General features: G+C 44.8%; 1 protein-coding gene across 1 annotated transcript in view; it reads left to right on the top strand.

The window, feature by feature from the left end:
* Positions 1–27,011, top strand: part of Pde8b (phosphodiesterase 8B) — a 118,296-nt gene that overhangs the window by 70,044 nt on the left and 21,241 nt on the right. Inside the window, exons 12-16 of the mRNA XM_052159649.1 lie at positions 16,606–16,648; positions 19,910–19,987; positions 22,536–22,612; positions 23,858–24,022; positions 26,895–26,940. Coding sequence (XP_052015609.1) covers positions 16,606–16,648; positions 19,910–19,987; positions 22,536–22,612; positions 23,858–24,022; positions 26,895–26,940 — 409 coding nt within the window. The remainder of the gene's footprint in view (positions 1–16,605; positions 16,649–19,909; positions 19,988–22,535; positions 22,613–23,857; positions 24,023–26,894; positions 26,941–27,011) is intronic.

A 27,011-nucleotide genomic window follows, 5' to 3' on the forward strand; every position in this document is an offset into this window, starting at 1 on the left:
CCCCCACCCCCAGGCATGTACTGAAGCTGGAGAGCAGTTAGAAAAAAATACTATCAAGCAGTATTGTGTCGTCCAGTCTATGAGCAGGCTCATAGCTCGCCACTTCTTCTCAGCGTTGCTTTCTCTCTAAAATGACTGCTTTGTGTACATCCCAGAATTATACCTATGTTACTTTGAGCCTCCAAAACGACACATTTGTTTTATGGTCCATTTCAAAGACTCAGAATCTAAGGCAGTGATTCTGTTTTATTACAGTGAGTAGGAGGGGGAAGGGAACTGTAGCACAGGTGAAGTTGGGAGGAATCCTGGCCTCCACACCCTCATTCCTCTCTTCTCCAGCACTGGAAAGAAACAACAGGTATGCAGTGTCACAAAGGGACTTGACTTCTTGTTCTCTTTCAGTTCAAAATATTTTATAATTTCCTTTTAATTTCTTTTTTGGTCCATGAGCTATTTAGAAATTTTGGTTGGAGTTTGAAATGTTTTCTAGATATTTTTTTGGACAATTTTTAATTTATTTCCATTTATTGTCAGAGAATATATTTTGAATTGTTTTAATTCACTTAAAATGTACTGGAATCTTTTTCTATGGGCCAAATAAAGATTTGTTTCAGTCAGTATTTTGGAAAGACTCATTTGAAAAGGTTATGTCATTCTTTTGTTGGGTAGAATATTTTATCAATCTCAATTAGATCAAAGTGATTAGCATATTCTTCATATCACCCATTTTTTTGCTGATTCTTTTCTAATTCAAGCAAATTATAAAAGAGAAATGTTAAGATATTGTCTATTTCTTCTTTTAATTCCTGTAGTTATTATTTGGTGTATTTCAAGTCTTTGTTTCTAAGAGCTTCATTTATGATCACCACATTTACTATGGTTATATATTTCTGATTAATTGATTATTTTATCATTGTAAACATTATTCTTTAATATTTAGTGGTACTCTATCTTATAATCCACTTTATTTGATATTAAGCCAGGCACTCTAGTAATCTTCAGAATATTTTTTATACCACCTTTCCTATCCCTATTCTTTCAAAGCATGCTGGATTTTGATGTTTTATCAGTTCTGATAAATCTCTACGTTTTAACTGGAATTTTTGGCTCATTAACATTTAATGTAATTATTAGTGTAGTCAGGAACAACTCTGCCATTTTACTATTTGGGTTTTTTTTAATATTCCTCTTTTGTTTTTATTTGTCTATTCCTTTATACAGTCTTTATTTTACATTATTTGAACAATTTTTAAAATGGATAAAGACTAAAATCTTTTAGTCTTTAAATTTTTAAAGACTAAAATCTTCAGTCTTTTAGGATTTGGTTATATCTGTTATTTTTAGTAATGCAGAATTGTTAAGAGTTACTTAGGATTACCATATACAGCTTTAACTTCTAGCGGTGTTCTTAACTTAATAGTCTTACAATCATGTGGAACACAAAGCCTTTGGGTTATAAGACCTTGTTGTTGCCCATGCACCTAGCCATTACTCCTTAGCTTTTATATATATTACATCTAGATACATAGTAAACTTCACCAGACTATGTTGTTATTGTTTCCTTAAACATACATGTTTTACACAAGTTAACAAAAAGTAGCAAGTGCTATTTCCTAGCACTGAAGATTAAGGCAATGTGTACATTTGTTCTGTTCTCCATCCTGTCTGGCTAGTTTGTACATGTGATCAAATGCCATAACCATTTGGCCTCTGCCTCCTCCCTCTGTGACACATCAGTAGGATCATTAGCTGCCTGCAGGCTTCACAGGGCCATATACTCTCTCCCTTCCAGGGTCTCTAATTCTTGAGAAGTTGCATAGTAAAATGACATTTTAGACACTAAAGCTGTTTCCAAAGGGGACAGCCGATTTTTCCAGCAACCCTTCAGAAATCACTGCCGTGTGAGGATTAGATGCTGGTATAGTGATGTGGCCACTAAGGGAGCCCCTGGCTCTATCTCTGGGTCCCTCTGCTGGCAGTTTTGTTGCGGGGTGGGTTTGTCTTCCCTGTCTTCTCTCTTGCATAGAGTCTCTGCCTGTCATGGGGAGTAGTTTTATCCCATTGGTGTGTCTCCTGGAAACCTCTACTGATGGAAGCTTGACACAGCCCCAGCAGGCAGTGTCAGGGCAGAGGTGGCCCAGCCCAATGGTCCCAAATAAACTGGCACCTGGACAGCTTTAACATGAAGTATGCCATTTTTGCTTTTGGGCAAGAATTCTGAATTGAATCCTCTGGCATATCTTTCAGCACCAATGTCTGCAAGCCTGCAACCCTCTGGCATATCTTTCAGGTACCAGTGTCTGCAAGCCTGAAAAGTTAGGCCTTACCAACAGGAAAGTGCAGCTCTTCTTAGAGTCAGAATGCCACCTGATCGGGCTGGCTTCCATTTTTGTCCCTGTCTCCCACCTGTCATCCTGATCCCCCAAATTCCAACAAGGCCTTTGTTCATGCCTAGACGATGTCTTGTGTTTGCAGAGGGTTGAAAGCTATCTAGGCTACATGGGATCAATATGATGTCTAGAGATTATAAATTTCCTGCTCCCCCACCTTGGGGAGTGCTGCCTGACCCCTCACATGCCTGCATTTCTAATAGAACATTTCAAGAGCACATTGGATGAGTTGTTACCACATTCAAGCATTTTCTCCTCTTATAGTGTAAACCCTCAGACTGACGAGGAATGGCCGCAGTATTCCAAGGAGCAGATGGCTAAATGCATGGTTCAGTTTTATTGAGCATCAAGATTGGGGGTCCTTCCAGTTCACTCTTGGTTCCTCGCCCTTTGGGAGCCGCGTGTTCTCTGCCACACCCTCAGTGCCTAGCACAGAGTATAAACTCAATAAACTCTTCCTGAATGAATGAATGAACTCATAGTTCTAGTTTTGTCTCTCAGTGGACAGTAAATAGGACATAACCATCTTTTCTTCTTGAGCCCAGTAAGGTTTTCTGAGTTAAATTAGAAGATGGGGGATAATTAGACATGCCTTTTGACTCTGGGAGTGATTATTTACAAGATGTAAACAGGAATTCTGATGAAGGATGTTTTCAGAACCTCAGGTCACAGAATAACAAAATTTGTCTTATGCCATGGGGCTCTCCTTATTCACTTCTGAGCGCTGGCTCTGCCTGTTCCCTGGCTCTCCAGAGACCTGATTTATCAAGCACTGGTCGGCAGGCTCACTTCTAGCATGTGTTAATCAGAGCATGAAGAAGCCCTGCTGTCATTAAGAAGTGTGGAGAGTCTTCTGTTGAGACCTCTCTATCAGGGCTAGGAAAGCGTTAGATCCTTGCAGCTGCCTCCTTCTCTTGACCAAATCCAGCAGGCACATGAGCTTGTGCTTCGTTTGCCAAAAGTCTCATTTGGCATTGACCATTCTTTAAGAACAAAACATTAGGCAGAAAGAAATTTCTTACTAAGCCTGTTATACATAATTTCTTCTTGTCACTGAGCCAAGGAGGGACCTTGCCTGGCAAGGAGAACAGCAGCCTGAATGGGAAGACCCCACATGTTCCTGCTGTGTACACACCCCTCCCTCAGGAAACCACCTGACCTGGGCTCAACTCTGAGCTTCAGAGGAAATGAAGTCATAGCGGTGTACTGTCACTGAATCCAGCTTCCTGAGAAACAGAATCCAGGTATGAAAGAGAAGGCCAGAGAGGCTGACATCATCCACCGTCCCGTGGGACAGATCCAGGAAGCCTGACTCTCAGCTTCACCTTGGGACCTGTTCAGCTCTACCAGCTGGTCAGAAACCGTGGGGTAGGCCCTCGCCTTCTGAGCTTACCGTTCAGGCACTTCACACATCTGACTTAGTCCTACCTCCAAAAAGAAAGAAAGAAAGAAGGAAGGAAGGAAGGAAGGAAGGAAGGAAGGGAGGGAGGGAGGGAGGGAGGGAGGGAGGGAGGGAGGGAGGGAGGGAGGGAGGGAGGGAGAGAGAGAGAGAGAGAGAGAGAGAAAGAAAGAAAGAAAGAAAGAAAGAAAGAAAGAAAGAAAGAAAGAAAGAAAGAAAGAAAGGGAAGGAAGGAAGGAAGGAAGGAAGGAAGGAAGGAAGGAAGGAAGGAAGGAAGGAAGGAAGAGAAAAAGAAAAAAGACGGGGAGTGGGGAGCCAGAAAAGGGGAAATCATTTGAAATGTAAATAAAGAATATATCAAATAAAAAAAAGATTGTTAACCTTTGATGTCAATTCATCTGGGTTAAAGAATATTCTGGTGGGAGAGATCTTGCCTGGTACATTTAAGACCCTGAGCTCTGTCCCCCAAACTGCAAAATAGAAAATACCCAAAACCTATTATTTTTCTACTTTACCAGTGTGTTTCAAATGCTAATGTGGAATGAACCACCTGGAGATGGTTAAGTCAGATTCTGTAAGTCTGGAGAGAGGCTGTTGAGAGTTCCAGTGAGCTGCCAGGTTTTGACAACGCCACTGGTGTGCTGACCACTCCCTGGGCAATGATGGTGTCCCCAGTTGCACAGGGTAGCCAGGCCTGGAGCTCCACCTCAAATGAGGCTCATAAAGCCTTGGACACTTTGGTTCCTCTAAGCCAGTAGGTTTGACCTAGGGGCTGTTGGGTTGGGACTGTGTATTATGCATTTAGAATGAGCAAAGTATTTTTTAAAAAAATATATTATTGGGACTAGAGAAATGGCTGAATGGTTACAATTGCTTACTTCTCTTCCAGAAGACTGAGTTCTGTTCCTAGTGCCCACATCAGGTGGCTGACTCCTGTAAGGTCAGTGCTAAGATTCCACAGCCTCTTTTGGATACTGAGAACACCAGTACTTGATAAGCAAGCCATCTGCATACATAAGTTTAAAATAAAAAGGTTTAAAAAAGATTCATTTATTTTATATATGCGAGTACAACTGTTGTCTTCAGACACATCAGAAGAGGGTATCAGATACAACTGCAGATTGTGAGCCATTGTGCGGTTGCTGGGAATTGAATTCAGGACCTCTGGAAAATAGTCAGTTCTCTTAACCGTTGAGCCATCCCTCCAGCCCCTAAACTATTTTTAAAAAGTGATTTCACTGAGACAAACCATGAAAGCATACGTCTGTAAAGACTCTTCCAAACGGATGCAGAAGATTGAGTCAGTGGGCGCCAGTCTGGCAGGTCAGGGACATTTGGCAGAAGGACACCTGTGGTATCTGAATATGTAGCTTGGCATTGCAAAGGGAGTAATGATTCAACTTTCCCACGAAAAAACCGGACAGCAAGGGAGAGTAACCCTGTACTGGGCTGTCATTCATGGGGGGGGGGGGACAGCTTGGGATTTGTCTTTTGATGCTTGTGTCTTTTCATCTATATCAGACCACTGCACACACACCCACCGCTTTGACACGAGTAACATTTTAAACGTTCAGATAAAAAAGAGGAGGCACTGTCATACTTCCTATTAGGTTCACAGTTGTTACTGCAGGGAGGACACCTAGCCCCACCCACCCTAATCCCCCCCCCCCCCCGTCAACTCCCAACAAACCTGCACACACGTGCACATGCACACACACACACACACACACACACACACACACACGGCTCTGCATCAGTGCACTCAAAACACTCTGCCCTGGTGTTGTCAACTGCTGAGATGCAGCTCAGAATACATGAAACTGAATGAACTGTGGCCATGGGGGCCGGGCTCCTGGATGCTGACCAGCTGTCTTGTTCTGTAGCCTGCGGCCGCACTGACATAACATGGGCTTTAAGAGGTGAATCTGCAAGTGGGTTTTGAAGCTCCGGCAGACTGCAAAAAGTCCTTTGATCTGCACAGCAGAGCCTTTTTGTTTTTTGAGAAAATGTCCACCACGAGGTATTTTCACTGAAGAAAGATGATCAAAGATATCTGCACGATGCCACCAACTGTCATTTCGTTCCATGTACACAAAAGAGGAAGGTTCTCCAGAGACCCATTTCAGGTCGCCCTCGAGCTTAGTCAGTCAGAGTGCTGTCACATCCGTGAAAGGCCCCAGTTTGTAGTAAATGAAGAATATTGAATATTAGAAGAATGTTTAGCATGTCAGCTCTGTGAGCTGCCCTGATTTTTAAGCAGATAATATCTTTGTTCATGCTAACCACCTATTTACTGGTTTTTTTTTTTTTTGTAATATTTCTGGGACAGCAGAAACAGAAAAAAAATTGATACTACAAGTAGATCTGGGTTTGAAACAGTGATCAAAACTTCTCTTCATCAAAGCAAGCATTCTTTTAAATGGCCGTACTGGTTATTTTTCATCAAACTAGGACCACCTGAGAAGAGGGAACCTCAGCTGAAACATTGCATCCATCAGAGTGGCACCCCCATCAGATTGGCACCCCCATCAGATTAGCGCCTCCATCAGATTGGCACCCCCATCAGATTAATGTTACAGTAAATATTATTTGGGGTTTCTAACCTCACCCTAGACCATGTAGTTCCCAAACAAAAGACACAAAAACCTTTATATTCTATAATAAGCCTTAAAGCACCTGAGCTGGGCAGATATCAACCTTCTGTGCTGTTTTTTCTACCTCCCTGTCAATCCTGAGACATTACTTGCCAAGTTCCATGTAGGCCTCTCCTACTCCAGCAGGCCAGCTCTCATGGCCGTGTGCTTATGATCCTTATACCCCATGGCATGAGCCTCCTCCTCCTCCTCTTCCCCCTCCCCCTCTTAGTCTGTGTCTCAGAAACCCAGCCTGGGAGCTGAAGCCTTGCCTACCTCTCTTCTGCCCAGCTACAGGTTGGGCTGCTCAACCACAATGTTAAATTAAGGAACAAAGTTTGCCCAACAAAAGCTGGTACACGTGAGAATTCATTCCTCTTGAGTGACATGCTAAACTTGGGATACAAAATTTAGCATTACAATGCATAGCAATAGACAAGAACTCAACATTTTCCCTTTTTTTTTCCTTTGGTTCTTTCTTTTATAATAATAATAATAATAAACATCATACAGTGAGAAAAATAATGAAGACTGGTGAGATGGCCAAATGGTTAGGAGCATTGGCTGTTCTTCCAGAGGTCCTGAGTTCAATTCCTGGCACCCACATGGTAACTCACAACAATCTCTAACTCCAGGTCCAGAGGATCTGATGTCCTTTTTAAGGGTGGGGGAGCACCCTCAAAGAGGCAGGGGAAGGGGGAAGGGATGGAAGGTTTCCAGAGGGGAGAACAATTGAAATAAAAATAAAGAAAGCATCCAATAAAAGAAAAAAAAAGATAAATAATGAAAGCATTAGGTAAGAGTTACATTCCAAAAGTCCAGTCTGTCTGTATTTAGCAACTCAGGAGAAAGCATTATATCTCTGTCTTATCCTAGTAAGTTTAGAGTTTTGTATCCAAGCCATATTTTTTTATATTCAAGTATTTAAATCCTCTAATTTTCATAATTACCAACCTTAAAACCTGTTCTGAGACTTTAAAACATTTTCCTAGATCTTTTATAACTTAAGTTTAATTGTGAGACTCTGACTATCTAGTCTTCAGCTCCAGCAGAGACCTGAGAAAGAATAAATATTACCTGACTATGCAGGAAGCACAAGGACAAAGCTTCCAAAAATTATAGAAATGACAGAGACAGGTGACTGCCTGGACAGGCCCCAGTAGCCTCTATAAAGTTGGGGAATTTAATCTGCAGCCTTCTGGCTCAGCATACCTGACAGACATATTTGAGAAGCAGGAATTATGAAGCACTTGCTTACCCTGTCTTGGCAGATTTAGCAGTTGACTCCTCTGTGCCATTTGTCCTTTCTGGACAGCATTCAGTTTGCAGATGAAATTGAGGCATTTTCTCTGCCCAGTGACTAGCTTGCCACAAATGGAGCCATCTTCAAGTACAGATCCTTCAATGTTCATCATCTTCTTCCTAGTCAAATGGGGTTCTGCCAGGAGCAGACATGCCTCAACGTCAAAACAGCCTTAAATTAATAAAAAATGTATAAATGCTATATTCTGTAAGTCTCTGAGGTTTTTGAAGGCCATCTGTTCATAACATATTTATCTATTCATCGTATATCTGAACAAGCAAATATTGCCTGTCTCCAGATACCTGTTGAATCCAGGATGTATATTTCTGTGATGATCTAGACTAGTATCTGACATGACCATGACTTTGACTATCTGACTATTAACTTGTATTTCTTAACCATCCCTAATAGCTTGCAATAGCAGCTATTAAAAGGGCTGAGACTAAACCTTGCATTTTCAAATGAGCCACAAGGCACAACACCTATATAAGAGTTGAAACATACATACATTATATTGTAACAAAATTAACCTTAAATTTACCAAGTTTACCAATGAAAACCTTAAACCTATAGCAATATGCAACATTTTGTACCAATGTAACAAAATAACATTATTGAGAATAACAATAGCTCAAAGTTGAATAGATTTAGTAACTTATCCTTTATCTTATTATTTTATATATTTCTATATTCCTCCCTTTTTCTTCTCAAACCCCTAAGTTTTATCTAAGAAGGATAAAGAGACAGAAAAGGATAGAAATCCCTGAGTCTAAGCTCCCAATTTAATTTTTTCCAAATCCAAGGCCATGACTATTTGTAATCATCCCCTTAAATGACAACATATTTATAATTCATAAAATGACCCAAACCATCCACCCCATCTTAAGGGACTGGGACAACAGGCTTTTTTAAATTGCCACCTGCTAATTTTAGACATAGAATTCCTTTTTGGGGATCCAAGAAAATTGGGAAAATGGTTACATCTAAAGAAAGCTAGCTGCTATTTGTTGTCCAGTCTCTGGGTGCTGTGCAAGCTCAGGGTTAAGTGAAGTCCTGACTGGATCAGTCTGTAAGGCTGCATGAATTGAGGTCAGCAACTTTCTTTGGAGTTGTTCTGGAAGCAAGTCTTTTGAGGAAGGGTCAGGCGCCACAGTATCCCTGAAGGTGAATCTTCTCAGAGCTGCTTTGTCAAACCAGTCTTTGTGTATGTGTGTGTGTGGGGGGGCTCGGGGGGAGTTGCTCCATTCTGTAACATGTAAACCTTTATAAGCAATATATAGTTTTATAAACTGTGTACTTTTATCAGTTTGGGTGGTATTTCTGCAGATAGGCCTGGGGGATATGTCTACAAGGCATTTTCTTGATTAATGACTGATGTGGGAATGCCCGGACTATTGTGGGTGGTACTATTTCTGGGCATGTAGTCCTAGATTTATAAGAAAGCAGTCTGAGGGGACCATGAGGAATAAGCCAATAATCAATGTCTCTCTGTAGTCTCCACCATAAGTTTTATCCCGGTGACAGAAGAACCAAAGTAGGACAGCGACCAAGGAGAATTGCTGTCACTTCCCATTTTATTAAAGATGTGTGGGTAGATGTAAGCACTCTCTTAGTTTATTTTTTAAAAGCTGCTCATTATATGATGAGAGCCACAGTACAATGTGTCATGGAGATGCTCTCAGAGGCTCAGGGAGTCCAGATGAGGCTGAGGGTGTGCTCTGGTATCTGATGGTCTTGATTTGTCCTTTATCAAATTTGGCATTATCAGAGAAACTGTTCTCTGTAATGTATTCGCTTCTCACTTTTAAAACTGACATTTTATAGAACTTTCTTTATCTGTGTTTTACTGTGAAACTTCATGAACTAGAATCTTAAGGGACAGAAGTATTATACATAATTAGCAAAGACCAATGTGATAGCCAAATCATTAAAAGTGGCGCCTTTACTACAGGTCTAGGGTAAGGACCCCAGTTAACTCAGTCTCTTATGGATTCGTCTCATATTTAGTGGCCACTATGCCCCAGATGTTGTTAGCACTGGGAACACAGTGATAATCAAGTTAGGCGTAACCTCCATCCAAGCAGTAAGGGACAGATCAGTCACAGATGCAAGGGCACAGGCTGTATTAGGTCATTCAGAAACATCCACTGAGATCACATGATTGAAGGGCTTGACCTCATGACCCCATGAGGGACTAAAGTGAGACAGAAGTATTAAAACCTTTCTGGTGGGAGTCACACATGAACAAGACCTGCAGGACAGGGTGAGGCCAAGAGACCAGATGGAGAACTTCCCAGCAGAGACCTGAAAGCCCAGGGCAACATGGCTGTGCTCAGCAGTGCATGGCGAGCTAACCAGAGCCAGCCAGAGCCGGGCCCCAAGGGTGAGTCTCACTGACTGGTTATATACGCAGTGACCCTAAAGACCAATGGGAAGTGGGAGTTTCTATTTTATTTTATTATTTTGTTGTTGCTGCTTTGAGACAGGGTTTCACTACATAGCCCTGGTTGTCCTGGAACTCACTATGTAGACCAAACTGGCCTCAAACTCACAGAGATCCACCTGCCTCTGCCTCTGCCTCTGCCTCCCCCACCACTGAGTGCTAGATAAAAAGAGTGTACCACCCAATACTTTCTTATGAATATATATATGTATATATATACATATGTATACACACATATGTATACATATGTATACACACATATATATGAGGGTAAAGCTTAAATTTTTACAAAGTATCTTAAAAAGGTGAAACAATTGGAAGACATGTAAGCTACCCATTCCCTCACTACCTCAGTCCCACAGTTAGCGCGTGACTCCATCATAATTCCATCTAAGGTCCTGAAACCATCCTTCATTGCCTCCTCTTTTTTTTTTTTTTAATGCTTGCCAACTATTAAGTATTAGGCACACATCAGTGTAGCTTACTGCATGTCTTATCAGCATGCATAATAGCTAGAATTTAATAACTTTTTAAGGGAGAAAATGTACAATCTTACATTTTCCCTAGAGCTTGAAGAACATATCTCTAACTCCCATATTATCAAAAACAAGGAGAACAAACAAATGTTAGCCTCTTAAAAGTTCCTGCCCTTGCTGGAGAGATGGCTCAGCGGGTAAGAGCACTGACTGCTCTTCCAGAGGTCCTGAGTTCAATTCCCAGCAACCACATGATGGCTCACAACCATCTGTAATAGGGTCTGATGCCCTCTTCTGGTGTGTCTGAAGACAGCTACAGTGTACTCATGTAAATAAAATAAATCTTTAATAAAAAAACTTATACAAGCAAAAGTTCCTGCCCTTGAGGCCCTTCGCTGAGGGTCCTTCCTTGCACCCCTTCCATCACGGCTCCCAGAAGACCTTATTCTACGCTGTGTGATAACAGGCTTGCTAGAACTTCACCCCCTCTGTGCTCTGTTGTCTGGCTTTCTGAGATTCCCCTGGGCTGTGTGCACCAGTAACACCTGCCTGTTTGTTTGGGGGTTTTGTCTTACTTTTTGTTTGTTTTTGTTTTGTTTTTTTAGTCTATTTTCCTGTTAATGGAGCCCTGAGCTGTTCCTGGCCCTGGGCTTCTTTGAGCATCCTTGAATGAGTTACTTTTGTGATAACATGTCTTTTCTTACTAAGGTAATACTTTGTAATGGAGATGTTCATATAAATTGGTACAAAAGTGCCAGACTTGACATTCAAAGGGATTGTATAATTTTATCCTCCTTCCAAGATGTGAATATTCCAAGTGTTTATCCTTCACAGTTTCTTCCTGGCCGTTCTGGTGCGTGAGGAAGGGATATGATCTTACTTTAAATGTAGAAAGTTATTTATTACATTCAGTATCACTTCAACTTACCTAGATTCATGGCATCTAGCATTTCTGTCCCTCATAGGATGGGTCTAACAATGTCATAAACCCTTTCCACTTAAACTTTTACCCAAGATAGGTACAGAAAAATAGGTGTATAAGTCAGTCATTTACTGAGAGTTAATCAAAGAGAGAATTCAAAATAAGCCTTTGATATATGCATATTTTTGACAATATTAAAGACAACAGCAAATTTGTATACTAATTAGATCAATGTTTGCTTTTAAAAAGGGGGAGCTAAACTTTGGCTGAACATTTGATACTGCAGAACACAGTTTGCTTTCAGTGTTTTCCAGTGTTGATTGATATTTTTATTTTATAATTATCAATGTTGAAAACACCAACTTACAAAAATACATAGTACAAAATACCAGAAGTTTTCTTGGGGCCATCTCAGAAGTCATTGGAAATACTGTTCTAACCCCACCCAGAATTCATGAAGATTGTGTTGAGACTTGGGTCTGTTGAGCTGGTGTCTGAGAGACTCTGCCTGCTACTAGTTGACAGCATTTTGAACTGGGAACCAATGAGGACAGAAAGACCATCCAGCCTGTTCTAAGCTGATTCTGTTAGCAAGACAATAAAATTATGACGTTTTATTCCAAAAAACATTCAGACACAATACCGGCCAGAGGAATACTAATTGATATTTACATACTAAGGAACAATGGGTAGGAAAATAGTAAATCTTTTTTCTATAATTAATGTTTGCATCCAAGCAGAAAATTGTAGCAATCCATACTGTACACAGGCCCAGAATCCGAGCTGAGGTGTGGCAGTCAGCCTCGCTGTCAGCACATGGGTGGCAGTGTATGCAGGACAAACTGTACAAGTCTACATGCTGAGCCAAGGCTTCAGAGATTTTGCGTGATGCAGGAGAGACCCCTTTTCTGGTAACACCTGGATTTATTATGTGCTGATTTTAAATTAATTTTGGTCACTGTGCATTCAGAAACTTTTTATAATTGTCCAACATTTTATGCTTCCTACCTTCAGTTCCATGGCCCCATATGCAATTGGGACCCACAGTTTAAGAAGCAGGAGTCTCAGTGAACCTGAAGGCTTTCATACCGCAGTAAACTGAAGATAGGTTTTAAATTAATATTCTCTAAGGAACAAACGACCCTGAAATCTCTCTCTCTCTCTCTCTCTCTCTCTCTCTCTCTCTCTCTCTCTCTCACACACACACACACACACACACAGAGAGAGAGAGAGAGAGGTGGGGGGTGTAGTGCTTCTTAGAGCTAAGCATAATTAGAAGCCAAAGCTGTAACTTTGTGATAGAGAACTCACCCTTCATGACCAAGAACCTGACTTTAACCCTAGGACCGTGACAAAACAGAAGCCACAAGAGGAAAGGTACATCACATAAAGCTGAGCATGGTCAGGCATTAGGAAATAAAGCCTGTGAGTACACACAGAAAATTTTGTAGAAACCTATAATATTTAAAGATTTAAAATTATAATTACACTGCCATGCATGCACATGTCTCACACACACACACACACACACACACACACACACACACACACATACACACACAAGCTGCAAGCCTCAAGGACTTGCTGGGGAACAAAAAAAATCACCTCTCTGAGCTCTGACAATTTCACAGATGCTCTAGGAGCTCTAGGAGCATCTCTGAGCTCTGACCGTAGAATTCTCTGCAGAAACTCCTGCTTTTAAAGCCTGTGGCTCTGGGGGCAGCGGCTGTTGTCAGCATCCCCAGGCCTGACAACATCCGCAGGGACACACAGCACTTAAAGTTTTCCAAGAAGAAAACCACTGTGCTCTAGAGAAAGTGAGGTCTGAGGATGGTGAATCCTGCCCTTGCTAAAGCATGCACACGACGAAGTGTGCACCTCCCCAGAACTCAGGGGGAAGCTGTGCTGACCTGTGAGGTATTTTCAGGCTCTAACATGATAATCCAGGACTGGGACAATGCTTCTGAGTCTTTGGCTGAAGAGGTGTGTATCAAACACGACTGGCTCTCAAACTAGAGAAGAAAGCATGGTTATAGTTCTATGCATTGCCAGTGGTGTGACATAGGCAGGCTACCAAACTTTAAAGTTCAGCCTCTCCATCCTACATGACTAAGGAAATGGCCAATTCTCTGGAAGGTTTGTAATGCTGCAGTTGCAAGCTTTCTAGCTGCCAGCACACGGCTAACATGCAAAACAGCTGTTGTCATGGGGCAAAAACATCACCCCTAGATGCTCTCGGAGCTCTAGGAGCAGCTCTTAGACCCACCAGAGACTGTGGAGCTACCCAATCATTGCCTGTATTCTCCGTGAGTTCCATTAAGGGTTACAAGGAAAATCATTTTGGAATAATTCCTACTGAGTTATAGTTAATACTTTAGGTTGTGGGGATAAACTTTTGTTCTGGGTGTGGATTTTATCACCATGTGAATCCTGTAAAGTGAAGATATTCAGATGAAGCATGTTGGTTATCAGTCAGAGAATTACATGAAAAACCCAAGACTGGTTGGATGGATGTCATGGGAGGAGGGGCTCCCAGTTGTCCTCTGTACAGAGGATTGTAAAGTGGGTCACAGTGTAGAACCCTGGTGTAGAGGCTAACACAGCCCGTGAGACTCTGGCTGTGAAGCCTGAAGAACTTCTGTCCACTCTTGATGTGAAGGCAGAAAATTCAGTTCAAAGTACCAAGGGCAACAACATACGTGGAAAAAGATGGGCCAGAGACATCCCAGGCCATGGAAGCACGAATAACTGCGTTCACCCTCCCTGGTCCACCCCTTCATCCCTATCAGTGGATGGAACACATTTTAAATCCTACATCAGTGCTGAGTGAGCTCCACTCCCGACAGGACACATGGCCCCCAGTGTAGGTCACGGGAGCCATATTGATGACCTGTGTGTGAGCCTATGAGAAATGAGGAAAGGGAGTTGGGGCGGAAGTGGGGCTTGTTACCATTTTTTTTTTCTCATAGTATGGGAAGTCATGGGTTTTGCTCCTAGATATCTATATATTTTTTAATTAGAGAGAAAAGCTTTTAAGCAAGATCTGATCGACAGAATGAAACAAGAGTTTTATTAATATTGAACATATAAAACTGTGCATTTGACCTTCATAGCTTTGTAGAAAATGGTCTTTGTTCCAGAAGGAAAATATAAAATGATGTTCATGCAAGAAATAAAAAAAGATACCATAATTTTGAGGTGAGAGTCAACAGCCATGGCTAACATGACTGAGGTATTGCAGGTGGGTGGTGGGCTAACACGACTGAGGTATTGCAGGTGGGTGGTGGGCTAACACGACTGAGGCATTGCAGGTGGGTGGTGGGCTAACACGACTGAGGTATTGCAGGTGGGTGGTAGGCTAACATGACTGAGGTATTGCAGGTGGGTGGTGGGCTAACACGACTGAGGCATTGCAGGTGGGTGGTGGGCTAACACGACTGAGGTATTGCAGGTGGGTGGTAGGCTAACATGACTGAGGTATTGCAGGTGGGTGGGGGGCTAACGTGACTGAGGTATTGCAGGTGGGTGGTGGGCTAACATGACTGAGGTATTGCAGGTGGGTGGTGGGCTAACATGACTGAGGTATTGCAGGTGTGTGGTAGGCTAACATGACTGAGGTATTGCAGGTGGGTGGTGGGCTAACATGACTGAGGTATTGCAGGTGGGTCGTGGGTTCTGCATTGATGTTTTGTGAGGACATGAAAAGGCTCTTCCTGGGACCAAGCGGAAGAGCCTGAAGGAAGCTTAATTCTAGAAGCTCAGTTTTCTTGGTTATTTTCATATGTTTGTGTGCATGATCATGTGAGCGTGTGCACATTAGTGTGCATGCAGGTTCACATGCAGGTGCACATGGAGGCCAGAGGTTGACCCAGGGTGTCACCTCTTCCTCAGTCACTCTTTACCTCATTTTTTAAGTCAAGTCCTCTCACTGACGTAGAGTTCAGTCAGACTGAACTGGCCAATGGGCTGTAGGAATTTGCCTCTCTCTACCCCGAAGCACTGGAATTACAGATGCATGTCACCACACTTAGATTTTTACATGGAACCTAGATATCTGGACCCAGGCCTCATGTGGCAGCCGCTTTACCAATGGCGCCATCTCCCCAGACTCTACCTCATTCTTCAAGGTTCAATGAAGCCTGGGACGTTTTACCTGCGTCTGACATAAGGGAGCTTTCAGACTATGACAGTTGATGCTGCTAAGTCATTCTAGTCTTCTTTGACTGACAGTTCCCCCACCTTCACCCGCTTTGATAAACTTGCCTCTTCGCTGAGTGCCGCACAGGTTGACCGCCCTGAGGCCTGGATGGAAGCGGCTGGATTTAGCAGAGAAGAGTGGGATTCTAAGTGAGTGTGAGGGGTAGTGCCTTAGTCAACTGTGCATGCAAGAAATGCGGAGTCCACAGAACACATGTGTATTCTTCCTAGTGTTGATGACTTTGTTTGGTCCCTGGACTGATGCCTATTGAACATCGGCACCAAATCATTAGCATGAAAGAAACCCGATAATGAGAAAAGAGTAGGTGCTAAACAGCACCTGAAGTCCAGGCCTTGTGAGGAAGCAGCCTATCAGTTGACTGACAACAGTAGGGGCGTGTTTGAAAAAACATTTAAGGAATGGTTCCAAAAGCAGAAATGTTAGATTTAACTCAGGCTTTGAATTTCAGAAAAACAAATATAACCTTGCCTGAAACAAGCAGGTTACATATTGGCTTATTAAAATTTGACTTGAGTTCTGCCCTTTGTCTTTCTGCATTTCCACAGACTGTCAAGATGAGGCTAGCTGGAGGTTTAGTCTGCCTGGAGAGCCCCTCCCTCAGGCACTCTCTGCTCTTGGGTTCCTGACCAAGTGTCTGAAGGCTTTAGAGCATTTGTGGTCTTACACTCGGTGTGTGTGTGTGTGTCTCTCATCTTTTCACGCAATCTGTGCAACACCTTGCTTTCTGGAGGCCGTCAGAGTGTGTTTGAACTAAGTTACTAAAGGTGACAAATGACATACATTTCTCTCTCTTTTTTACCAAACTTTGGAACGACTCTAGATTCACAGGATTCATCGTGATTCCGGGGACCACTCTCAGACAGGTGAGAACATTGGCTTTTACTCTCTGCTGAGGGGTGCCTTCTTGACTCAGTTTATCATTGCTCTGGGAGGGCTGGGGTTCAAGATGACATTTGTCACCCTAGACTGGGGATGGCTAAAATCTGAGTGCAGGCATTGGAGGGTTGGAGAGTCAGAGGAGCGACAGGCACCCTTTACAAATCTCGCCTCTAGGTTTGTGGCACCTTTCCCTTCTAAATTCCTCCATTGCTTGGTTTTCTTTTCTTGGCTAGAGACTATGTAGAACAGAGGAACCCAGTGCATAGTGGAGTGGGGGGGGGGGGGAAGGGCAGAGAGGCAGGCCACCTAAGGCACAGCTAAGAACACAGCAATGGGCCACCCCGTTCCCTCTCTGAGGAGTAAGTGCATGGTGACTAGCTTTACAAATGGAAATGCGCTGGACACTGGCCCAGGAAACCAGGCAGTGAGGTTCCATCTTAGCTCCTTACTCCTGTCTCAAACCTTGAACGACACTCAGATCTTTGGTTTCCTTATCTACAAAGTGAAAGGGAGACCAGGTAACGTCTACTTGTGGGAGGCCTGGGACCCTCCGACACCTGGAGATGGGGGCAGGGAATCTACTGCTAAACCTTGTGATGCTTTCTCCTATATAGATGGCTACCAACCACTAGCATCTGCATGGGTACCTGGTCAGACCCTGGTTAGCTACACAATTGTCCTCCTCCATTCCAGAGTGATTACATAGACAACACTCATTCATTTGCTCTTTCTTCCAGAATTTTATTTGCAAAGTGAATAAGCCACACCTGTCCCACTGATATGCTGGCTAAAAGAGATGCCCTGAGCTGCAGGCCCTCCTCCTCCTTCCCTCCTCCTCCCACTCCTCTTCCTCCCCCTCCTCCTCTCACTCCTCCTCCTCCCCCTCCTTCTCCTCCTCCTCCTACCCCTCCTCTTCCCACTCCTCCACCTCTCCCTCCTCCTCCCCCTCCTCCCTATCCTCCCTCCTCTTCTTCCTCCCCCTCCTCCTCCCCTTCTTCCTCCCCTCCTCCTCCCCCTCCTCCTCTGTCCTCCCACTCCTCCACCTCTCCTTCCTCCTCCCCCTCCTCCTCCCTCTCCCCTTCTTCCTCCTCCCCCCTCTTCCTCCACCTCCTCCCTTTCCTCCTCCTACTCTTCCTCCTCCCCCTCCTTCTCCCCCTCCTCTTCCTTCCCCTCCTTCTCCTCCCCCTCCTCCTCCTCTCCCTCCTCCTCCTCCTTTCTAGTATTTCCTAAGCCAGAACAGCCGTGAATGGAACAATGGTGACGCACACACAGCCATCCTTCCTCCAGTGTCTCAGTTAATTTATATCACATAAAGAAGGTTCTACCAAAGAGCTGCAGTAGGCAGCCCCACGTCCCTTGCAGTACCCAGCAGGACTTTACACATAAGGGACACAGCTAATGCTCACAGCCTTCATCAGCTAAAAGCCTCCCTCCTGGAGAGCATAGGGCCCATCACTTACCAGCTCTTTGGCCTTGGCCGACCTACCAACTTCTCAGACCTTTCCACTTCCGTACATTATTATTCCCATTGGTACCAAGGGAGTGGTGCTATAGAGCTCTCAGAGATGATATACGTGTTAAATGAAATGATTGTTTTACTTAAGGCGCCTAGCACAATGTCTGATGCAGAGTGGGGTCTCAGTAACTATTTTTATGGGAGGCAGCGTCCCTTTGTCACTAAGTTCTTTCCTATGACTACAACTGCTTTATTGGTTATTTTATTTATTTACATTTCAAATGTTACCCCCCTTCCCGGTTTCCCCTCTGCAAACCCCCTATTCCATCCTCTCTCCCCCTTTTAAAAAAGATTTATTTATTTTATGTATGTGAGTACGCTGTCACTCTCTTCAGACACACCAGAAGAGGGCAATAGATCCTATTGCAGATGGTTGTGAGATACCATGTGGTTGCTGGGAATTGAACTCAGGACCTCTGGAGGAGCAGACAGTGCTCTTAACTGCTGAGATATCTCTTCAGCCCCTAATGACCAAGACTTTTAATTCATCCTATGGGCTTCTGTTAAGAATGAATGATGAATTCTCTCATTTAAATGACCCTCACTGAAGACTAACTTCTCCAAATCTATAACCAGCTCAGTTGCTGTGGGGCCTCATAATTCTATAAGATAAAATCAGGAAGAACAATAGCATCTAGCTTTGACTAACCTCTAATGAATCATTTTTGTGTGCTGTGCTAATGAGCAGATGTAATTAAATAGGTAAAAACTGTAGGCTTACTGTGTGGCAGGCTCTCTTCTAAGGGCTACTCCAGGATTAACGCAGGTATTAATAGCCTCTGAATGAGAAACTCTAATTGTCCTCACTTTATAGATATTATTACACAGAGAAGTTAAGACAATCTCCAAGTTATATTGCTTCTAGATGGCACACTAAGCCAGTTTGGCTCTGCAGATGGTTTCTTCCATATTAGGCAATCTCACTGTGTTTTGGTATGCTGGTAATTCCTATAACAGCATTGTGCATCATGGTTCTTCTGTCAGTATAATGGCACCTGAGAAAAGTACCCCTCCCGCTGGTACTTGGATCACCTTCAAGGTGGTTCTAGCTTATGGTTTTGTTCTCATTCAGAAATTACTTACAGGAAGCAAATGTGCCCACAGTGTACCCTTCAGAGGCCAACATGGCTACCCTGACTTTTTTTTTTTTTTTTACATTGTGGTGTTCACTGGTGATGTGTGATTTTTGGCATCAGCCCCACAGAGCATTTCAGTATTGAGTTTCCCATCCCATGACCTGCAGGACATTGAAACTTGATGGAATCTACTCTCAGAGAAGCCAGATGATCTTGTAGACATCTGACTCTCCAGGAGTGCCCCAAACTTGTCCAAACTAGCTTCTTAATGCAAATATCTGTGGATTTCACTAGGATTTTCTTTCTCCAGAGCTTCCCCACCTAGGTGAGTGTGGTCCTTTAGTCAAGATGAACCTCCAAACATTCCCTTTAAGTTTTATTTTCAGGATGACATTTTAGTTATGAAACTAACCCTCAATAAATACCGCTTCCACAATGTAATGAAGTCCCAGAAGAAAAAGACTGTTTTCCTACTAGAGTGACTGATCACTTTCTGTTGATTTGAAGATAAAGTAGTTTCTCGATTCTTGCCTTTACTTTCTAGACCTTAAAAAGTGCTCTCATTTTCTTTGGAAAATCTGGGGAAAGGTGTGAGCTCGCACCGCAGTACACAGAAAGCCAATCTCCTTCTGTTTCTCCTTTGAACTCCCCAGAGCCTCATTCGTTCAGACACAAGAGCAGGAGGAAAGAGTCCATTGATGTGAAATCAATATCTTCTCGAGGCAGTGATGGTAAGACGTTTCTCAGGTTTCCTTGACCTTTTCAACGCATAGAAAATGACAGAGGGCCACGCAAACATTTCATCAGGGTAGAAACTCCAAGGAGAAAGGTTTCAACTGGAATAGACTTTTCTTCCAATAAACTGAAAGCATTTCAGGATTTAAGGAAATAAATTCTCTCAGCCTTCTCTGGCATTTTTCTTCTCCCTAAAGGGACCACAACTGCTTCTTTCATGGCCCAACGTGTGTCAGACCACATCTCTACCCAAACAATGCAGTGTCTGTGGCCAGGCAAAGTCATCCTTGGGTGCTGTGGCAAGGGGCCCGGCGGCGTCCTGGCTTCCCAGTCTCAATGTACAACCATTGGCTTTTTCCTTAATGAAAGGCCAGAGACCACGAGTCAGTCTCACCAAAGGCTTTGTGAGTTTAATGAATCAAGCCTAAGTATCTAAGTGGATGTTGGGAAGCCATTTCTCTGAGTCAGGGGAGCAGGAGACACAGAGGTGGTTCTGAGGGGAAGAGGGCATCTGGGGAGCTGCAATTCAAGACAAGGCGGGGCAGGAGCTGGGTAGGGCAGGGCAGAGGCTGGGGAAGGCGCTGAGACAGGGTCTATAGCAGGGTCTGAGCCCAAATCTGTAGGTGCACTCTTGTGAGAAACAGAGGAACGTTGAAGAGAGAAAATGTGAGAGTATCCCGTGAACCAAGAAGGAAAGAGAATGGGGTGAGGGAGGGCTTCAGGGATTTGAACTGGAGAGCAGAGAGCAGATACATTTCACTCATTTATTTGGGGTTAGTTCTGCCTCCCAGTCTCAGAGTCAGTTTATCTTTCTTTTCCCCTCCCTGCTTCCGTGTGTGTGTGTGTGTGTGTGTGTGTGTGTGTTTGCGCACACATGCCTGTGTGTGGTTTCTGGTTTTCCTGTGGTGCTAAGGATGAAACCCAGGATCTCGCGTTAAGACAAGCGCTGAACCACTGCACCACACTCCGACCACATTTCCTTTTTTTAATTTGACAAGTGTAAGGGCAGCGGGTAGGGGCTGAGAAGGGATGGCCGCTGCCTGTGGGAGGGGAGTGACTTAGAAGGGGAAACAGAAAGGCAGAGTGGAGGCCATGGCAGGCTCCCCAGGTCTTTCAGTCACTGAGAACCAGAGAAGCAGCTTGAATAGAAAAGAGCGCAGAGCCTAGCGACAAAACAGAGGACCTTCAGAGCAGGGCAGCCTGGCACGTGGCTGGCGTGTAAGGGACAGGGAGCAAGGATCATGACATAGACTGAGGACACGGTGGAGAGGATGCTGGATAAGGCCCCTGAGCCAGCCGGCCTGTTGCTTGGGACAATTCTGTGGTCCCACAGAGGCAAGGTGGGACTTGGGGAGCTCGGCAGAAGCCATTCTCGAGCCCCAGGTCAACTGAAGCCCCAGTTCTAGAGCCTCCTGAGGGTGACTGGATAAAGTCCTCCCATCTCTGAAGCTAGTCTGACTTCTCTAGGGTGCCCACAGGGAAGCTTGGAAATATTAAAGACAGGCCTTTAACGGAAGGCTTCTACCATTTGAATCTTAAACCACATCTAAGAGTCACCTACTCAAAACAACAAAAAAAAATCATTTTAAAATGACAGTGTCCTGGTTAGAGCCTGAACTATCAGGTCCTGAGCAACATGAACCCAATGGCTGAGGAAGGAGCAGGGCGGACCTAGCTCACTGGTTCAGACTGAGACACTTAATCTCCTGTCCTGTCACAGAGCAGGAACACATTCATGTATCCTGTAGCTCTGGGAGGCCAGAGCAAGGCTGTCTGAAAGGGCTTCCGTGACCCATGGGAAAGGGAGTCTGGTGACGTCATTGGGCTGCAGGGATGAGGCATCAGGATCTACCAGCCTCCGCGGACTTCCCCTGTGCAGTGGGGCCTGTCAAGTCCTCTGACAGCACAGCACTTTTCGTGTCTGTGGGGCTGAGTGGTTAGCGCCAGGGAAATGTAAGATGATCAGACTAACAGAGTTGTGGGGAAGGAGATCCTAGAACAACAAGGTCTCGTCTGTGAGGGGAGTTCTCAGCTGTATTTAGCCTAAACTACACCATCAGAACCAGATAAGACTGTTCTGCCAGGGATCAAAACACCCGTGGCTCACAGCCAACCAATGGACTGAGCACAGGGTCCCTAGAGAAAGGACCCAAGGAGCTGAAGGGGTTTGCAGCCCCACAGGAGGAACAACAATATGTACCAACCTGTAACCCCCAGAGCACCCACAGACTAAACCACCAAGCAAAGAGTACACATGGAGGGACCCATGGGTCCAGCTACATATGTAGCAGAGGATGCCCTTTTCAGACATCAATGAGAGGAGAGGCCATTGGTCCTGTGAAGGCTCGATGCCCCAGTGTAGGGGAATGCTAGGTCAGGAAAGTGGGAGGGGGGGTGAGCAGGGGGAGGGGGGATGGGATAGGGGTTTTTGGAGGAGTAACGAGGAACGGGGATAACATTTGAAACGTAAATAAAGCAAATATCTAATTTTAAAAAAATAGTAAAAATAAAAAATAAAAAAAGACTGTCTTCCCTTCTCTCTAGCACCAAGCCTACAGAATCGCCGCTACCCCTCTATGGCAAGGATCCACTCTATGACCATTGAGGCCCCCATCACAAAGGTGAGTGACAGCCATGACCTCTACTGTGTGGCCAGTGTCAGACTGACCTGGAGCTGTAGTCTACGGATAGCAAAGTTAAGGCCTAGTGGGGAATACAGATATATTAAGCAAACACATAATAAATAAACACGTGGTTGCACAATGCAGTCAATGCGGTGAAGGCAGCCATGCGAAAACTCTGTGAGAGAATGAGAGAAGGGCTATAGGCAGGCTGGGTGAGCGGGTAGTCAGAAAAGCTTTCTCTATAGAGGAAGTCAGGTTTGGAGGCAAACTTAAGCTGAGAGTCAGATTGGTCAGAGGGAGACTTCTGGGACAGGAGCAGCAAAGACCAGCATAGAGATGTTCTACAAGACTGGGGCAGAAGCCAGGGAGGGTGGGGTGTGGCCCACAGAGGTGGGATGATGATGACTGGGCTATGTTGACTTAGTTCATTCTGGCCACTTGGACCGGAAATAAGGTGATATGTATCTTATGTGTAGCAAAACCCTTTGAAGGAGGTTAGATGGACATGGCCTGCTCAAGCCCAGATGTCCCTGTAAAGTGTTCCGCCGCCACGCTACGGGTAGGAAGTGGCACAGGTGTAAGAGCGGCGGCCATCTGGGGGCTTTTCTGGAGTTCCAGGCAGGAAATGGTAGGAGCAGTCTGACTCGCATTTAGGAAGCTGTGGTAGAGGTGAAGAGAAAGAGATGATCAGACAATGTCTAGGGGAAGAATCACTTGGACTTGGGGCATTGCAGGGTGACAGGCAGAGCAGGCTTTGAGTAGAGGGACCCTTGTCTTCAGCCCCAGGGAGAGCAGCGCGTCTTTGGTGGTGTTACTCTTTGCTTGCTTTGTGAGGAGGGGACTAAGGCCAGGACCCATTGTAGGCACAGAGGATATTGTAGTAGGGGAGGCAGGAAGGCTTTGGAAAGTCTCTACGTCAGGGGTCTGGAAGACAAACTTGGAAATCTCATAATGGACTGTGTGTGTTTGGAGCCATTTCTGGAGTGACCATACAGTGAGAGTGACCCAAATCTGTCTCCGAGGAACTCCAACCTATGAACAAGAGATAGGAAAGGTTGTCAGCGAGGGACCCTGGGAATCAGAGTCCTCAGATGGGATGCCATGGGCCGTGTAGGCATGCTTCAGAGAGAGGGTCTCTGAATGGTGTGTGGTTGCTGAATTCTTCTGAATATGTCTGACTTCTGAGTGTAAGTAGCATCTCAATGTCCTCAACTTTATTCTTTCTCTTCATTGCCTTCTTAGGTTATAAATATAATCAATGCCGCTCAAGAAAACAGCCCAGTCACAGTAGCAGAAGCCTTGGACAGAGTTCTAGAAATTTTACGGACCACAGAACTGTACTCCCCTCAGCTGGGAACCAAAGATGAAGATCCTCACACCAGCGATCTTGTTGGAGGCCTGATGACTGTAAGTGATAAGAAAACCCAGGAATGCAGAGTGTTGACTAAAGACCCGCTAGCATCCTCACAGTGCGCTGTGGTAGCTCGTGATGTATAAATGGGCATCAGCTCGAGTGGGTAGCTCGAGGCAGCTGTGCTATATTTCTTTATAGCAATATCTAAGATGCTTATCTTACTACCACCTGATTAACCATGGAAAGAGCCTTGAGAAGTCCTATCATAGTAGGGAACTGCCAGGTGACGGAGGGCTAAACGTACAGAGAGAGGCCATATTGTCTCCTGTTTCTGATTCTTCTCTGTGCAAATTAGAGGGTGGGGTTGAAGGTTGTAGTTACATTTCCTTGGGCAACACTGTACCCATTCACTTAGCCCTCCTAATATATGGGTTCTATTTCTTAGGAATTCAACCAGCAGAAAGAGAGAGAGAGAGAGAGAGAGAGAGAGGGGGGGGGGGGGGAGAGAGAGAGAGAACAAATTTGAGAGAGGGGGCAAAGAGGGTACAACTAGTCCTGACATACACACGCATCTATGATCTCAGCACTCCAGGAAACTGAGGCAGAAGGACTGCGGGTTTGAAGTCAGCCTGAGCTGCACAGTAAAACTCTATGAATGGAAGGAAGGAAGGAAGGAAGGAAGGAAGGAAGGAAGGAAGGAAGGAAGGAAGGAAGGAAGGAAGGAAGGAAGGAAGGAAGGAAGGAAGGGAGGGAGGGAGGGAGGGAAGAAGGAGATAAAGAGGGAGAGATGGAGAGGGAGGGAGAGAGGGAGAGAGAGGGGGAGAAAAGGGGGAAGAGGTGGAAGGAGGAAAGATGGAACATGTACATTGCATTTGCACTGTTGGATAAACAGTCCCAAAATGTTACCCAGAAGAGTGTGCATTTATTATACACAATTATGGTGGCATTGTACAGAAGACATTTAAGCTCCCTTGGGTTTACCAGGACAAGATGGTTCTGTAGTTAAACCCCAGTGAGAACTCTAAGGAATGATTGCAATGAAAGCCCTTAGATGATAGCTGTTCCCAAACTCCTACTGACAGAGGTCCGTCTTTTGAGAAGTTCACAGGCAAGTTCTGTGTCTAATCACACAAAAGCAGAATTGAGCCATTTGGGCTCAAAGCAGGGCAATTCAAGGGCTGTGCTTGCCAGCCGTCAGAGACATAACAGGTTATGGGCCTGAGACCGGTGTCTAAGGCCCGCTGGACCCTGCTGTGCTGCGCTTTTTTGGCTTTGAATATCACCGTCAGCAAGTGAAGCAGCAAAGTCCAGCTTTCTGTCGCGCTTCTCCTCAAACGCCGAGCTGACAGGATTCTCTAGTAAAACATGACCCTGTGCTAGCCTAGTCTTTGTAAATGTCTTTTTCTAGGCAGCCTTCAAAACCTGAGCTGACTGGCTGTGCAGTCCATTCCCACCAGCCTTCTGCTGTTCCTGGCCCACAGGCTGGCACCAGCTAGTCCATTCCAATGCAGAATTAGCCTCAGTTCCCAGAGGATTATAAGGGGCAGTTCCTTCAGGATCACAACCAAGGGACTCTGAGTCCCAGAACAAGCCACCACCTCCATCCATGTACCCCACCCCACCTCATCACCTATGTTTCATCTTGTGCTTCCGGGTCCAGAGATGTCAGGAGGTGCCCGTTTGGGGTTCTGCCTCATCGGGAAGTGTATTAAAACAAGAGCTGTACATCTGTTACAGAGATGCGACAGCTGTGGCTGAGGTTCCTTACCTGCTCATCTGTTTCTGAAGATTAAGATCTTTGCATAAAGATCCAAGGTGTGGCTTCAAGGGAGTCCTTCGTTAATTAATGAGTAGTGTTCATTAGTACTACTTTAAACTTTAGCACTTCTTTTCTGGGGCTAAGCATTCTAAGTGACTTTTACACAAAGATTTAAATAGCAAGGGACTCGGGCACAGACACAAAGGCAAGGAAACAGATCCAAGAGCATCCTGTTCAAACTCACAAGCCAGCAAATGGCCGGGCACTGAAATTCTGTCACTTTTACTCTCATGCTTGCATCCTGGCCATGACCAGGACAAAGGGAGCTTAAAAGAAAGTGTTTCTGCCTGCAGTTTCACACGTGTCAGTCCACGGTGTGCAGGGAGCAGAGTGAACAGTGACAGGCAGGGACCAGGGCAAGATCCTTAAGGACACGCCCAGTGACCTTCCTTCTGCCTGCAGCCAATCCCCTGTGCACAATTCTGCTACCTGACAGCAGTTCCTATAGTTTACATTCAAAATTTGCATCTGTCGATGCCCTGAGCTGCCTATTAGGCCGGAGTCCCGTGATCTGCTTAGCTCTAGGAAGGCCTCAGAGACACTTGCACACTGTGTTTTACTGCTGGGTCACATAGCTCTCCATCCACGCACGTTGACGGTCAAGATTTCCCTCCACACTTTCAAAACCTCAGCTCCATAAAGGCTCCAGTTAGGAAAAATGGCAACTTTAAAAGACTTTCTAAGGCTTCTTCCCCAAATATGGCTCTGTGACATTTTACAGGGCACATCTGAGAATATAAAATGTCTCAGTCCTGAGAGCCTCTGGACATGTCAGAATCACACAGATCATCCCCGTGGCTGCATTTACATGGCTTCGCAGCGGCAGGAGAGAGCGGCTGTGCGCTAACTCACTGCTCAGGCGTGAGGCCTGCCAGCACTGGGCTGGTGACCACTTTCTCCCCACCCCTCGCCCCTGGGACTAGCACTATGGAAGGAAGAGCATCCCCCATCTCTTAGCTGCTGCTACAACTTCACTTGGAACTTTGTCTTGACCTGGAGTTGCAGCCAGCTCAGGTTGGTCAGGAATCAGCCTCTGGCTGAGGAGAGAGCTGAAGAGGATGACAGTGGGTGCGAATCCCAGGGCTAACACTGTGTCTTTTTTCCAGGACGGCTTGAGGAGACTGTCAGGGAACGAGTATGTGTTTACAAAGAGTAAGTGATCCCCTACCACTTGTTACTGATCACCCCTCTCCAGCCTGTGTCATGCCCAGGTCATGAATATT

This window comes from Apodemus sylvaticus, chromosome 16 (assembly GCF_947179515.1).
Source record: "Apodemus sylvaticus chromosome 16, mApoSyl1.1, whole genome shotgun sequence".
NCBI lineage: Eukaryota > Metazoa > Chordata > Mammalia > Rodentia > Muridae > Apodemus > Apodemus sylvaticus.